Genomic DNA, 12,065 nt, shown 5'->3' with positions numbered 1-12,065 from the left:
CCCTCAAGGTTATTCCTCAAGGCTGAGCAAAAGAGATTTGCCTACAGTCTTTGGTAGGAGTCAGTAACATCAATCCCTAGTTATTCATCGGTGTTGCTAGCTTTCCCATAATTGCTTCAATATTGCTCAAAAACAGAGATGTAGACTGTACTAATAGTTACAGCTTCTGCCTGTGGAGTAAATAATTCTGATTAAGATATTTAAGTCTAATCATTATCATAATAAATTAAATATTTTATATAAACGTATCTGGTTTGCCATCCTTCATTCTCCAGGACAAAGTTGTACAAAGGTTCACTTAAACTTGGATAATCCTCTAAACATTAGCTGTTGACTAAGTCTGGGGCTAAGATTGGATCCAGCCACACCTAGACTCCTCTCTAGGAGAGGAGAGTCAAGAGAAAGCAAGGGGCTCCTTTCTCCACTGCATGACTCAACTACTAAACTTCATGTGAGGCTCCCATTCTGTTTGTGACACAGCATCCCAAAGGTGACAGGTTATGGCTCAGCCTGACACTTTCCCTAGGGAAGTAACTGAAGGAGCTCATGGGATCAGTGTCCAGCCATGCCAGACAGCATGGATACAGTGAATGTAAAATCAGAGCTAAAACAAGTGTAAAGCAAGTAATTATTCCTTCTATTCCTTCTTCTAGAAGAGAGATGCTAAAGGCTCCAAAGCAAGAGTAGGCTTCTAGACAAAAATGATATATTTAGTTACAAAAAACCACACCCCATAACAGGTACACCTATGAGAGGTCTTTTAGACTGGAAAACGTTTGTTGTTGTTGTTTTTCTTTCAATTATATTTGTGCAAAGAACAAATAATATCACTACTTGGAAAACTATCTCCTTTCTTAGGCCACATGGCAATAAACTGCCTCTAGAGAGGCTCGGGGATGTACAGTCATGAGACCTGCCAGTCATTGAATATGCCCAACATGCTGCAAAGACACTGACAAGTGAATTCACACATGGCTTTCCCCTCACTCCAGAACCTGAGACAGACACACGTGGTTTATATTTAGTATCAGAAACACACAGAAAAGGGAGGAGCTCCTTGCACTCCGCTCAGAATCACTGACCAGTGCCCACTATCATAACAGCCAAGGAACATCCAATTTTCCACAGGATGACCAAAACTACACTCTAGGAATGTTATAATATTGGCAAAATACTGATTGGAAAGCCAGCTACTTTCAAAATAAGACATGCTTAAGCACTGCCCAGGGCCTATGCAATTAGGCTTTAACAGCTTAGCGTGCTCATGTGCATGAGAACAAATCCTTTTCCCTGTGCCTGATTCCTTGGATTAGGGTCAGAAACAGTTAATGCTTCCAGCTGAACGACAGCTATATGCCCACCCAATAAATCACACAGATGAATTAGTAACATATCTGTCCCATGATATTTTGTTCAGAGTTCATGGCTGATCTCAGGAAAAGAAACCATCAGCAAAACCGAGCTCTTCATTTAACAAGCAGTGCTAATGGCACAGGTACTGGCGTTTGCTCTCTTCTTTTATAATTAAAAAAAAAAAAAAATTCTTTTCTAACAGATGTATAAAGAAAGTTTTCAATAGAATTGGAGGTTGTAATATTGATCCTGCAAAACAATTATTGGGTTTTTAGGATAAATTCAAATTTCATTTCAGATACACATCAGCGTCCAGTTTTCACAGCCAGCAATGTTATGAGATATATTGTACCTGGTTTTTATGTATTGGTACCAATAAAGTTCCAGAAAAAAAAAGTAGTATGCAAATAATAATAAGTCAAAACCATGCCTCCTATTAAAGAAAGCAAGTTTCTTTTGCTTGGACATCATCAACATGAGTGAAAAGTAGTTGGAACTCCCAAGCAGTATTTAATGCCATTGATATTTTTATGATCGAACCTGTTTTACAACTAGAAAGAAATAACACTAAATAAATGTAGTAACTTTTTAATAACTCTAGAGTGAACAGTAAATAAGTTAAAGCACTGAATATTTTTGAAATTACTTTAATAAATAAAGTACAGTTCAGTAGGACTGAATTTGGCAGAGCTAACATTTAAAACAGACAAATACTGTCATCTCAAAACGTAAAACAACACATTATTTCCTAAAAGGTATGCTCTCAGTATCAAAAGGAACACAAAATAAAAGGGTTTTTAACTATTATAACCTCTTTAACGATATTTTGCTGTGAGAAAGCTCACTTGTTCAACACACACACAGAGATTTCCAGAACTGCATTCTCTCATGGATATAGTAACAGGGATAAGTAGGAAACTAGAGTAAACTTCCACTATTAAGCTTGCAATAATCTCTTTGAAAAATGGAAATATTTTCTTTCTGTATTTTCTTTACTTTTCTTTATGAATGTTATTTGTTTGTTTCTTGTGATTACATTGTGAAAAGCCCATTTATTTTCAAGACCAAGCAGAGGTTGTGTAGAATGGATTGCTTGCCAGGGCCAGAAGAGGGAGCTCAAATTAGCACTTTCATTTATTAGGCTAAGGCAGCATATACCTGTAGAATGTACCAGTGAAGGTACTTTTAAAACATTAGTTAGACGCTTTGCTGTATCATGCATTTAAATTAAAGTAACATTAGCCTCTCTGATTGGCATCTGTAGTAATGGCATTATAGGTCAGAGTTAAAGGTAAAAGGCTCTCTGAAAACTGACCCTTCAACCACAGGTGATATCTGAACAAAAACCAAGTTACCCTGCAGTAAATGCCTTCAAACTCACCTCTTCTCCTTTGCCCATCAGGCACATGGAGGAATTATCTCCAATGCAAAGCTTTATAGGCTTCTCCCAATTCTTGCTGTAAAGTCTCAGAATACGCACACCTCCTATAAAGCCTCCAGTCCAAGAGACATCTCCAGGTATTTTTAAGAACTGACTTAGACCTCTCTGTTCTCAAAGCAGAATCAGTTAACTCAGGCTCTGCTTTTGCCTCCTAAGCCGCACTCTCTGCTGGTTATTGTGTACCAAGTTCTTGCCGTGCTGCTTTGCAGAATTAAACCGTCACACATTCACTAAATTTTATATTTTCCTGTCCACTACCTTTAATAAAAATACGGACAAAGAACACAAAAGCACATCTCCCTGAGGTGATTCCGTCTGTGTTGGATTAGACATGATGAATCTCTTGGATAAATAAGTTGGTACCAAAGAGCATGCGATTATTGCTTCACATGCTATACATAACGTATCCATTTCCACTTAAGGTTTCCAGAAATTCAGTGAAATAATTTTTATAGACAGTAGCAGACAAAGAGAATTGGGAGAACAGTACCACCAGAGAAATCTGGGATAAAGTATACAAGCAAGACCCCATCAAGTAGCACATAAGCGTGGAAATGGGTTTGCAAGTGTACAGAATGTAATACTTTATAAAAAATATTTATATGGTGGCTAGAACAGAGCCTACAGAGGTGTGAGGGAAGAAGGGTATGTTTGAATTTTATGTCAAGGCAATGAAATCAACAGAAAGGGGAAAAAGATTTAAAGAAAATATTAAAATGTCAATATTAACAGAACAAATCTCACCACATAAAATCCATAACCAAGATGAGTTTAAAGGACTCTACAAATAAAGAAAATGTATCACAAAGGTCTAAGAATAAGATATATCTTTCCTTTTTCCTCCTACAACCTAATATTTAAATACAAGGTTATTTGCTCAGATCTTAAACCCTCAGATCTGCAACTCTCTAAATATGGTTCTCCATTCTCAAAAAATATCTGTGTAACAGTTATGGAGATTAGAAACCCATTGGTTCAAAAACCAATTTTATTACAATGAGATAATTAAAAATTAATTTCAGCAAAGGGACAAAACAACGGAATAAATAAATTAATAAATACAAGTATGCAGATAGGCATGGAGAAAAATACTCAATGCAATCATGAACAATGTGCCAAACAATAAATATTTATTTATTAATCTCATGGCTTCTTTGATGGCACTGGATTCCTCTCTTTCCGTTTAGCAGCTTTCTCCATTTTCAGCTGTAACAAAAAAAGACACCAGCAGTGGTTGAAACACTGATTTGCAAATCGGCTGACAAGGCTAAATTTCTACATCCAGTCACAAAATTACCGGGGAGAAAGGTACACAACATTATTATCCCAGCCTAGCACTAGCAACTGCTCACCTTTGCACCACAAGACAAAGGAGCACTTCCATGGCCTGCAGCTCCTCCCCTGTTGAAACCAGGCTGCCTTATCTCTGATAATGGTAATCTAGGTATTTAAGTACCCCTCAAGGCCAGTGTGCCTCAGGAATGCTCACGGGTTTATCTCTATGTCAATGAAAGGTGGAGCAGTTTTATTGCAGATGTCTAACAGACATGGTTAGAGGAATCAGCATACATAAAACCACACAGGAATGGTGCTGGACCTTCATCTCAGAGTCTCCCCGCTGACCCACAAGCCATGACTTCCTCCTATAAGATTTTTCTGCACAACAGGGTCTTGCAGCGTGGTAAAATTTATCAAAACACACATTTCACTCTGTCATTTTGTAGTAAGACTATTAATCCAAACAAATATATCTGTTGGTTTTAGAAGCTACAATTTTTCTCAAGTACTGTTACAATAGTGAATGAAATCATATTTAAAGCAATTATAAAAAAGGGATGCAGAGACTTTAGCATCCCATCTAACACACATGTTGCTATTAAAATGCAAGAAAAAAAAAAAGAATTAACATGTTTTTTCCCATCATCAAATAATATCCAAAGGAAACAAGACCTCATTGGGATGTCTACAAATGAATTTACTGCTAAGCAAATGTTGTTGGTCTACACAAAAATGCATTTTAAAACACTTTTCCCCCCTTTGGAGGCTTGAGGATTTTATCTAAAATCCCAACTACATTTGCAAAGAAAATAAAATCTTGGGGGGGGGGGGGGGGGGGGGGGGAAGAAATGGAGAATTTTGAATCTGATGTTTCTATTGACCAATGCAATATTTGTAACTTCTGTCTATATTTTGTGATGATTTACAAAACAAAGAAAATTATATTGAATTTCACAAAGCTAGAACAGCTTTCTCCTTAACAAACACCTTGTTGCAAGCCAGCAAGCAAATAGCAAAACAGTTTAGATTTTAAAAGTTAATGATGCAACATTGCCTTTCAAAAGAATTTATAAAGAGTTGAGACATACTTCAGCTGAGATGGTGGATCTACAGTGGTAATGTGAGGAAAGAATAGGTATTTAAACATGTGAATATCCTATACCACAGGACATTTAAATTAAAGATAGTCAGTGTGGTGGAGGAGGGGCCTCTAAGTGAGTGATACAGATCATCTAAGACAGACAGTCCAAATTTAGCCAAAATTACACTGACAGTCATTAAAAAAAAAAAAAAAATTGCAAAATTTTAGAAGTGAGGTAGCAAACACATAATGTCACAGGGGAGTTTCTGTAACTCTGCACTGTTGTTTAATTTTGTCACATAGTAAAAGGTTTTGGTTTTCTGTAAAAGAGTGTTTCCTGAATTAAAATCTGCCTGGTTAAGGTAAATGTCATCCCATACATGACTGACTTTGAAATCCTGTAGTAGCTCATAACTGTATTATAAATGTAATGTTAAGAAGCTAGCTTTCTCAGGAATTGAGAAGGAATTATAATGCATTTATATGCCACTTAAATCATACATGTATGGGTTTTAGACATCCTCTTCTGAAAGTGTATTTAAATTAAGCAATAAATGTAGTAACTTGCCCGTTCTTGATAACGTTTTTCAAAGTAAGCCATGTCATCAGCTTCTGATTGTTTTCCATAAGAAACTTGCCCTGTGGCACTTGAACTACCTGAAAAACAAAACATAAACAAAAACCAAGCCCCCTTTTTTATTAATGATACTTTCTATTCCATTAGTTATGTTTTACATTTGGCAAAACCCATTTAAAATGGGAGCTCACCTTTATAGACAAGTACAAAACCCAGCATTTGGGATGAAAGAGAAACATTTTAGTCCAGGCTTGCACATACCATAAATTGTCTTAAAGGAGTTTAACAGTTACATTAATTGTTAAATTGTTGTACTAAATAAGGGACATAAAATAAGTGTAAGTGATCCATATTCTACTGGCAGAAGGCAGTTTCACAGGATTGTGCTGAATATGTACAACCCATTCAGATATGATGAGTTTCTAAGAGGAATTAAGAATTTTAAAAACGGATCAAATACGTGACACCATTGATGGGAAAGATAACAAACACTAAGAAAAAAACCAATTTAAGGTAAAAGATATGTCAAGAGCAAAAATGGCAAGCATTAAGTTATTCTAAGCATCTGAAGTACACAAATGTTGTACTAACTTATCACATAATAAAGCTTCAATATTCATTTTAATGCCCTGAGCATCCTTCAATTAATTAATAAAATCAATTTTATATAAAATTCTTTTTATATAACAGTATTATCCTACTTATAAATCACCTGCTATTTGTGGCACGGTTTGAGCGGAACTCGAAGGTCCCTGAAATGCTTTTAGAAATGGATGATCCATGCTAGTAATGGGGGCTTCTAAAAGTTCAGCAGAAGGAGCACCTACCAGAAAATAAGTTGAATGAAAGCAATAATTAACTCCAGGAGATACAGTCCTAATACCTGTGCTGGGGTCAAAACAAGGTTACAGATCAATATCTACAACTCTCAGCGCAGACCCCATAAACTGGAGTTGGCAAAAGCAGTACAAGGATGGCTTCAAAAGGATTGAAAAGCTTTGTTTCTTCAATTACTACAGTAAAGTTTTAGCTTCTAAACTTCAGATGAATCCAGGAGCACAGATCAGAATTTAGAAAATAAATAATGGGTATGTGTCAATAATAGATTAAACAGTATTTCAGGACAAAACGTGTTATTAAATGACACAAAATCACAGAGCAGAAAAAATATCAAGACAAACTAACATATCTGTTAAAAAGGTCTACCAATTACCTCTTTTTTAATGCTGAACAGCTATTATTAACCTCTGAGTTTGGAAACAAAAATGCTGTAAATATATAAACCAAGAAATATCTGGGCAGTAGTAGGCTAAAGGACCAACATAAATAGAACATGGAAGTATTAGGTTACAGGAAGTATTATTAGTTACAGGTTCTCTCTAAAGAATAGGCTGCATTTCAAGCAGAAGCAACCAGGCTGAACACCAGAACTGCTGGAAAATAGCTTTTTATCAACTCACTACAGGGAGTAGGACAGTTTGAACCCTCAACACCAGCTGGAAAGGAACAGTATTCCTGCAGTTCTACTGCATCATCCAATTTGCCATCAAACTTGGAAACTTTATTTTGATTTAATACTTTTCAAAACTTAGAAGGAAAACTAAAATTTCATCAGGTGAGCTGCACATACCTATTCCACTGTCATCAAGCCTCATGTAGCCTTCTGCTAGAGAACTAAAACCAGTCAGTCCTCCCATGGCAGCGTAAGGAACATCCTGCCCCACGGGCTTTCCTTGGGCTAAGCGCTCCTCTTTTGTTTCCACAACTGTTTCGTGAGCATATGCTGGCTGACCACATGCACAGGTAAAGGGGCTGTGAAAGCCTGAACACTTGGAACCTAAGAAACAAATAAGTGAGCGAGATGGTGGTGGGATTTAAGCATCCAGCTGTATGGAAAGGCTGTATAAAAGAGAAAGGATGACTCCTGGGATTAGATCATGGTGCCATCCAGCCACAGGATATCACTGAGCCAAGTTTCAAGTACCTCTGAGGATGGAGATTCCACCTCTCTGAGCAGTCTGGAACAATGCTGCATCAGAAATTTCTTTTCTGACATCTAATTGCATTTCCTGTGTTGCAACTTGTGTTCATTGACATTAGCAACACGCTTCTCCATCCACTTGCAACAAATAAAAAGAAAAGAAGTTCTTACACTGGGTAAAGCTGACAACCTACCATAATTTTGGCAGCATTCCCTTCAAAGGTGTATAGCACGGCTATATCAATGTTGCAGGTCTAAGAAGCTTCACATCTCAATTTATTACACAAATCACAATTTAAATGTCTTTTAAAATTAGCAAACTTTTCTCAGTAGCAAATAAAGACTGTGGAAGCAACAAAATGGGTTCTACCCAGGAGTATCATTAGACTGATCTTCAGCTGTTTTTTAAGCTTACACAGCCACAGGATGTAATTGAAATAGTTATACAAATGTTATGTGACATTCAAAAACAGAGTAAAGTGACCTGTCTGCCCTAGCTACATCTAAAACTGTCATCAAAGCCCTTCTGGAGCAATGATGTGACCAAGAAACTGAAGAAGTGATGTTGCAAATGTTTAATTATACAAATTACTCTGCTTCCAGCTCACAGTTCATTTTATGGAGCCCCATGAAAGATTTCTATACGTCTTTTGTAATATGTTGATCACATTCTTGAAAATGTTAAAGATTTTTTCATATTATTTTGGGTGCTCTTCAGTAACAGAATTCTATGTTTGGACATATAATACAGTATATGCAATATATACAGAGCAACAAGCAGTTAAGTTTTTCAGTTATGACTTATCCGTCACGTTAGATTTATCAACACTGGACAAGACTTATACCATTACATTAAAACAAAACAAGTCCAAAATGGAAGCAATTCTTGGTACTTCACTGAGAAATCTGTGAAGCCCTCAGAAGTGTCCGGTATTTTTGAGAAACATTAAGCAAAAGGCATTATATATACTAATATTGAAACCACTATGTTCTATGGATTCAGTCTGAATTATGCAGCTGCACATCTAAGATTTTCACATTACTCAGTGCAAATTCTTGAAAGGTTGTCATATAGATATTTTATGGTTTATTCCATGGGATATGATTCTCAACCAGCAAAAGCTGTTAACAGTTTTTCTGTACAAAATAGAGACATTCCATGAAATTTAGTAACAGCACAAAAATCCTGAAAAAAAAAATCTTTCTCTTATATAATTTGAGGTTTCAATCATCTTTATGCATTATTTATTTCCTGTGGTTAATAATTGCTGATGTTTCATAACATTAACCTCAAACAACTGTAGCAAAAAGCTTCCTCTTAATCCCTTCTCTAAGATCTTGCTGAAACTTCATTCCCATTTGTATTTCTGGACCCACAATCTCTAGTCATGAAGTGCTTTGTTAGAGTGCTAGCAATAGAATTACTTGGGAACAGAGTACTTCTTCCTGCTGAATTGAGAAAAGATATAGAAATACATTAATGTTATAGTCAAGTAGGCAATAAAGGAATGGAGATCAACACTTCTCTTTCTCAAACTGCCAAGTTCAGGTAGAAAAGGCACGTGCATGCAGCTGGAAGTGACAAACTGCAAAGAGGGTGCTTTCACATTGTCCATCTTCAGGCATCTGTCTCCATAAGCACCAATCTGAGAGATTTAAACTCCTTTGCAGGACCTGGGGAAACTAAGGATGTTGTTCTAAACCCTCCTGTGCAAAAGGTGATGCCTTCTTTCCCACTTCTCACCCTTCCTCAAGGACGAAAATACACACTAGTGACAAGAGCAGCACACACCAAATACCCTGGGCACTACACAGATCCCTCACACGCTGTTCCTGTTGAGTTTCCTGGCAAAGAATGCTGGAAGCCCAGCAGGAGTAACTTACAGGAGTTACAGGGAAAGCCAGGGGCTGCGCTGTGCTGGTCGGGGAAGTGTTTGCAGCGGCAGCGGGTGGGCTGGGTGCCGTTCAGGGGCACAAACTGGTAGGACTGGCACGGGCAGCCTTTCACTCTGCAAGGCACACGGATAGGGCGCTCTTTGGGAAGCACCTCATAGTCTGTTTTGTGTTGTTTATACCTAAAACAGGAAAAGTAGTGACTTTTATTACTTCGTTAGTAGCAAACTACCTGAAAGGCTTACCATTTACTGCACAAGTTTTATTTCGAAGTAGCTTTAATTGTACTATTTACTCTTAATTGTTAGTTTTCAATTAAACAATTGAACCTGCATAATAGCAGGTGGTTTTACATCTATTCATTACATAAATACCACATATCCTTCTGTTTCATTTTGAGAGCACTACCAGAATCAATCTGATCCATGTTAACTCATGCCTTGCAGCTGAATTTATTGAGACTACAAAATAATTTTTGTCTCAAAAATATATTGACACTTGCATTTACAAACAGTTCTTACTATTTAAAACCTTTTTTTCTCAACCCTTACACATTAAATAAACTTGCCTATGTGCTGCTGTAATGTGTCTGGGAATATTTCACACCTTCCTGATTTTCAAGAATACTAAAGCATAAAAGAAGGGAAGCTACCCACCGGTGAGTGCAGAAGCACAGTGTCTCTGGTCCCACGAGCTTACAGTCCATACCAGTTGGTGATCTCCAGCTCACATACAACCTGTTCTGTAGACGAGCTGGTAATACTTTTCTTTTGTACTGCTCATATTCCTCAGGAGTAAAGAGCTTTCCTCCATCATCATCACCTACAATTCTGTATGCATGGCATAAAAAAATCCATTAGAAAATGAAGACAATAAAAGTATTTTTTTTTCAAATAATAGAACTTTTTCTGTAAATGTAAAAAAAGAAAACCTTGTATTTCATATTACTCTTCTAATAATTTAAGAGAACTCTAGCTGATTTTTAGAGAATAATTTTTGAATAATGATCTATAAAAAAATTTGCTCTAATGGACTGAAAATCGGCTCTAAGAGAAAAGGGAAAAAATTAATACAGCAAACTATCAGGGATTCTTCTGGGGGAAAAAAAAAAAAAGGCAATGAGCATCAAGGGTCATGTAACCAGCCAGCTCTGCCTCAGACTTTCTGACTGCCCTCTGGCAAGTCATTTCACCCATCTACACCCAGCTGTACTGCAAGATTGTATCAGGAGATTAATCTTAGTCTAGTCTGAGTATCCAGCTGCAAGCAGGTAACCCCGCTGCCATCAAAGTAACAAACAACAAATCCAAGTTGTTTTCTGATTTTCAAGAAGACTGTGCTAGTTTCTGCAGCTGGTGGGAGCTGTATCCCTCAATTCAGACAGGCCCGTTTGTGTAAGCTATCACCATGTTCAAATTCAAGGTAACTGAATAGCTGCAACTCTGGAGCAGCATCCAAATTCTGCATTTATGGAAACAACTAAGGACAATAAATAAAGTATGTAAAATGCAACAGAGACTTAACTGCAGCGCTTACCTGTGCTGAAAGTGATTTAATTAATGCCTGTGATATTTCAGTTATTTTACATTGGCTATGATAAACATGCTGAACGAGTGATTCTTCGTCAAATACTCTGTGGATTTGTGCACTGGCAGCACGGTACAGAATAATGTGCCAACACAACGCTATCATTTGCATGTCAGCCCAGCCAACACCCAGTGAATCACTGCACATCTTATGTAAGAAATAGCACTGCGCCTTCCCCTCGTGTTTTACTCAAGGTTTTCCTAAACTAAATTAAGATCTCATCTCAGCACGACTGTGTTTATTTTTGTTCAGCCTTTTGAGAGGACCGCCGACAAGATTAGCAAAGACACGCAGCGGTGTGGGGGATTTATACAACACAAAACTTTGAATTCACGACGCACAGAAGTCCGTGTGTTCTGAAAGAGCAGTGCGACTGGCAGACTATCAAATAATGGCTTGGATTGGACGGGACCTTAAAGACCACCCAATTCCAGCGCCCCTGCCGTGGGCAGGGATGCCGCTGATAGACCAGATGGCTCCCGCAGCACATCTCACGCTGCCGGCGCGCCTGGATGCGAGGGACGATGCGTGACTTCACTGCTGACAGCCAAGGTGTGCAACGCGTCCTCAGCAGGGCACACCAGCCACGGCACCTCCGGCTGCGACACCGAACGGCGGGCGGTGCGTGTGGCTCGGCGGAGCCGCCGCACGCCCCGAAGCAGCCGATTCGGGAGGCCCGGAGGCGAGCATCCCTCCCGGAGGGATCCCGGCCCGCGGGCCGGCTGCGGGGGACGCGACCCGCCTGGAAACGCCCGTCCCCCGCCGCAGCGACCCCAGCGCGCCGCCGCTGTGCCCTCACCGCCGGTATTCCGCGTACTCCTCCAGGGCCTGCGCGTCCACCTGCAGCCGCTCCATGCCCGCCGCAGGGCGCTGG

General features: G+C 38.6%; 1 protein-coding gene across 1 annotated transcript; it reads right to left on the bottom strand.

The window, feature by feature from the left end:
• Window positions 1-3,905: 3,905 nt before the first annotated feature.
• Window positions 3,906-12,065, bottom strand: FAM221A (family with sequence similarity 221 member A). Its single transcript, XM_066325324.1, has 7 exons — window positions 11,991-12,065; window positions 10,261-10,434; window positions 9,596-9,786; window positions 7,361-7,567; window positions 6,443-6,553; window positions 5,722-5,810; window positions 3,906-4,000 (listed from the first exon to the last, which is right to left on the bottom strand). The coding sequence occupies exons 1-7, from the start codon at window positions 12,044-12,046 to the stop codon at window positions 3,938-3,940; spliced, it is 891 nt and encodes a 296-aa protein (XP_066181421.1). The 5' UTR covers window positions 12,047-12,065; the 3' UTR covers window positions 3,906-3,937.

This window comes from Sylvia atricapilla, chromosome 1 (genome assembly GCF_009819655.1).
Source record: "Sylvia atricapilla isolate bSylAtr1 chromosome 1, bSylAtr1.pri, whole genome shotgun sequence".
Classification (NCBI taxonomy): domain Eukaryota; kingdom Metazoa; phylum Chordata; class Aves; order Passeriformes; family Sylviidae; genus Sylvia; species Sylvia atricapilla.
This window is presented reverse-complemented; position numbering and strand designations above follow the sequence as displayed.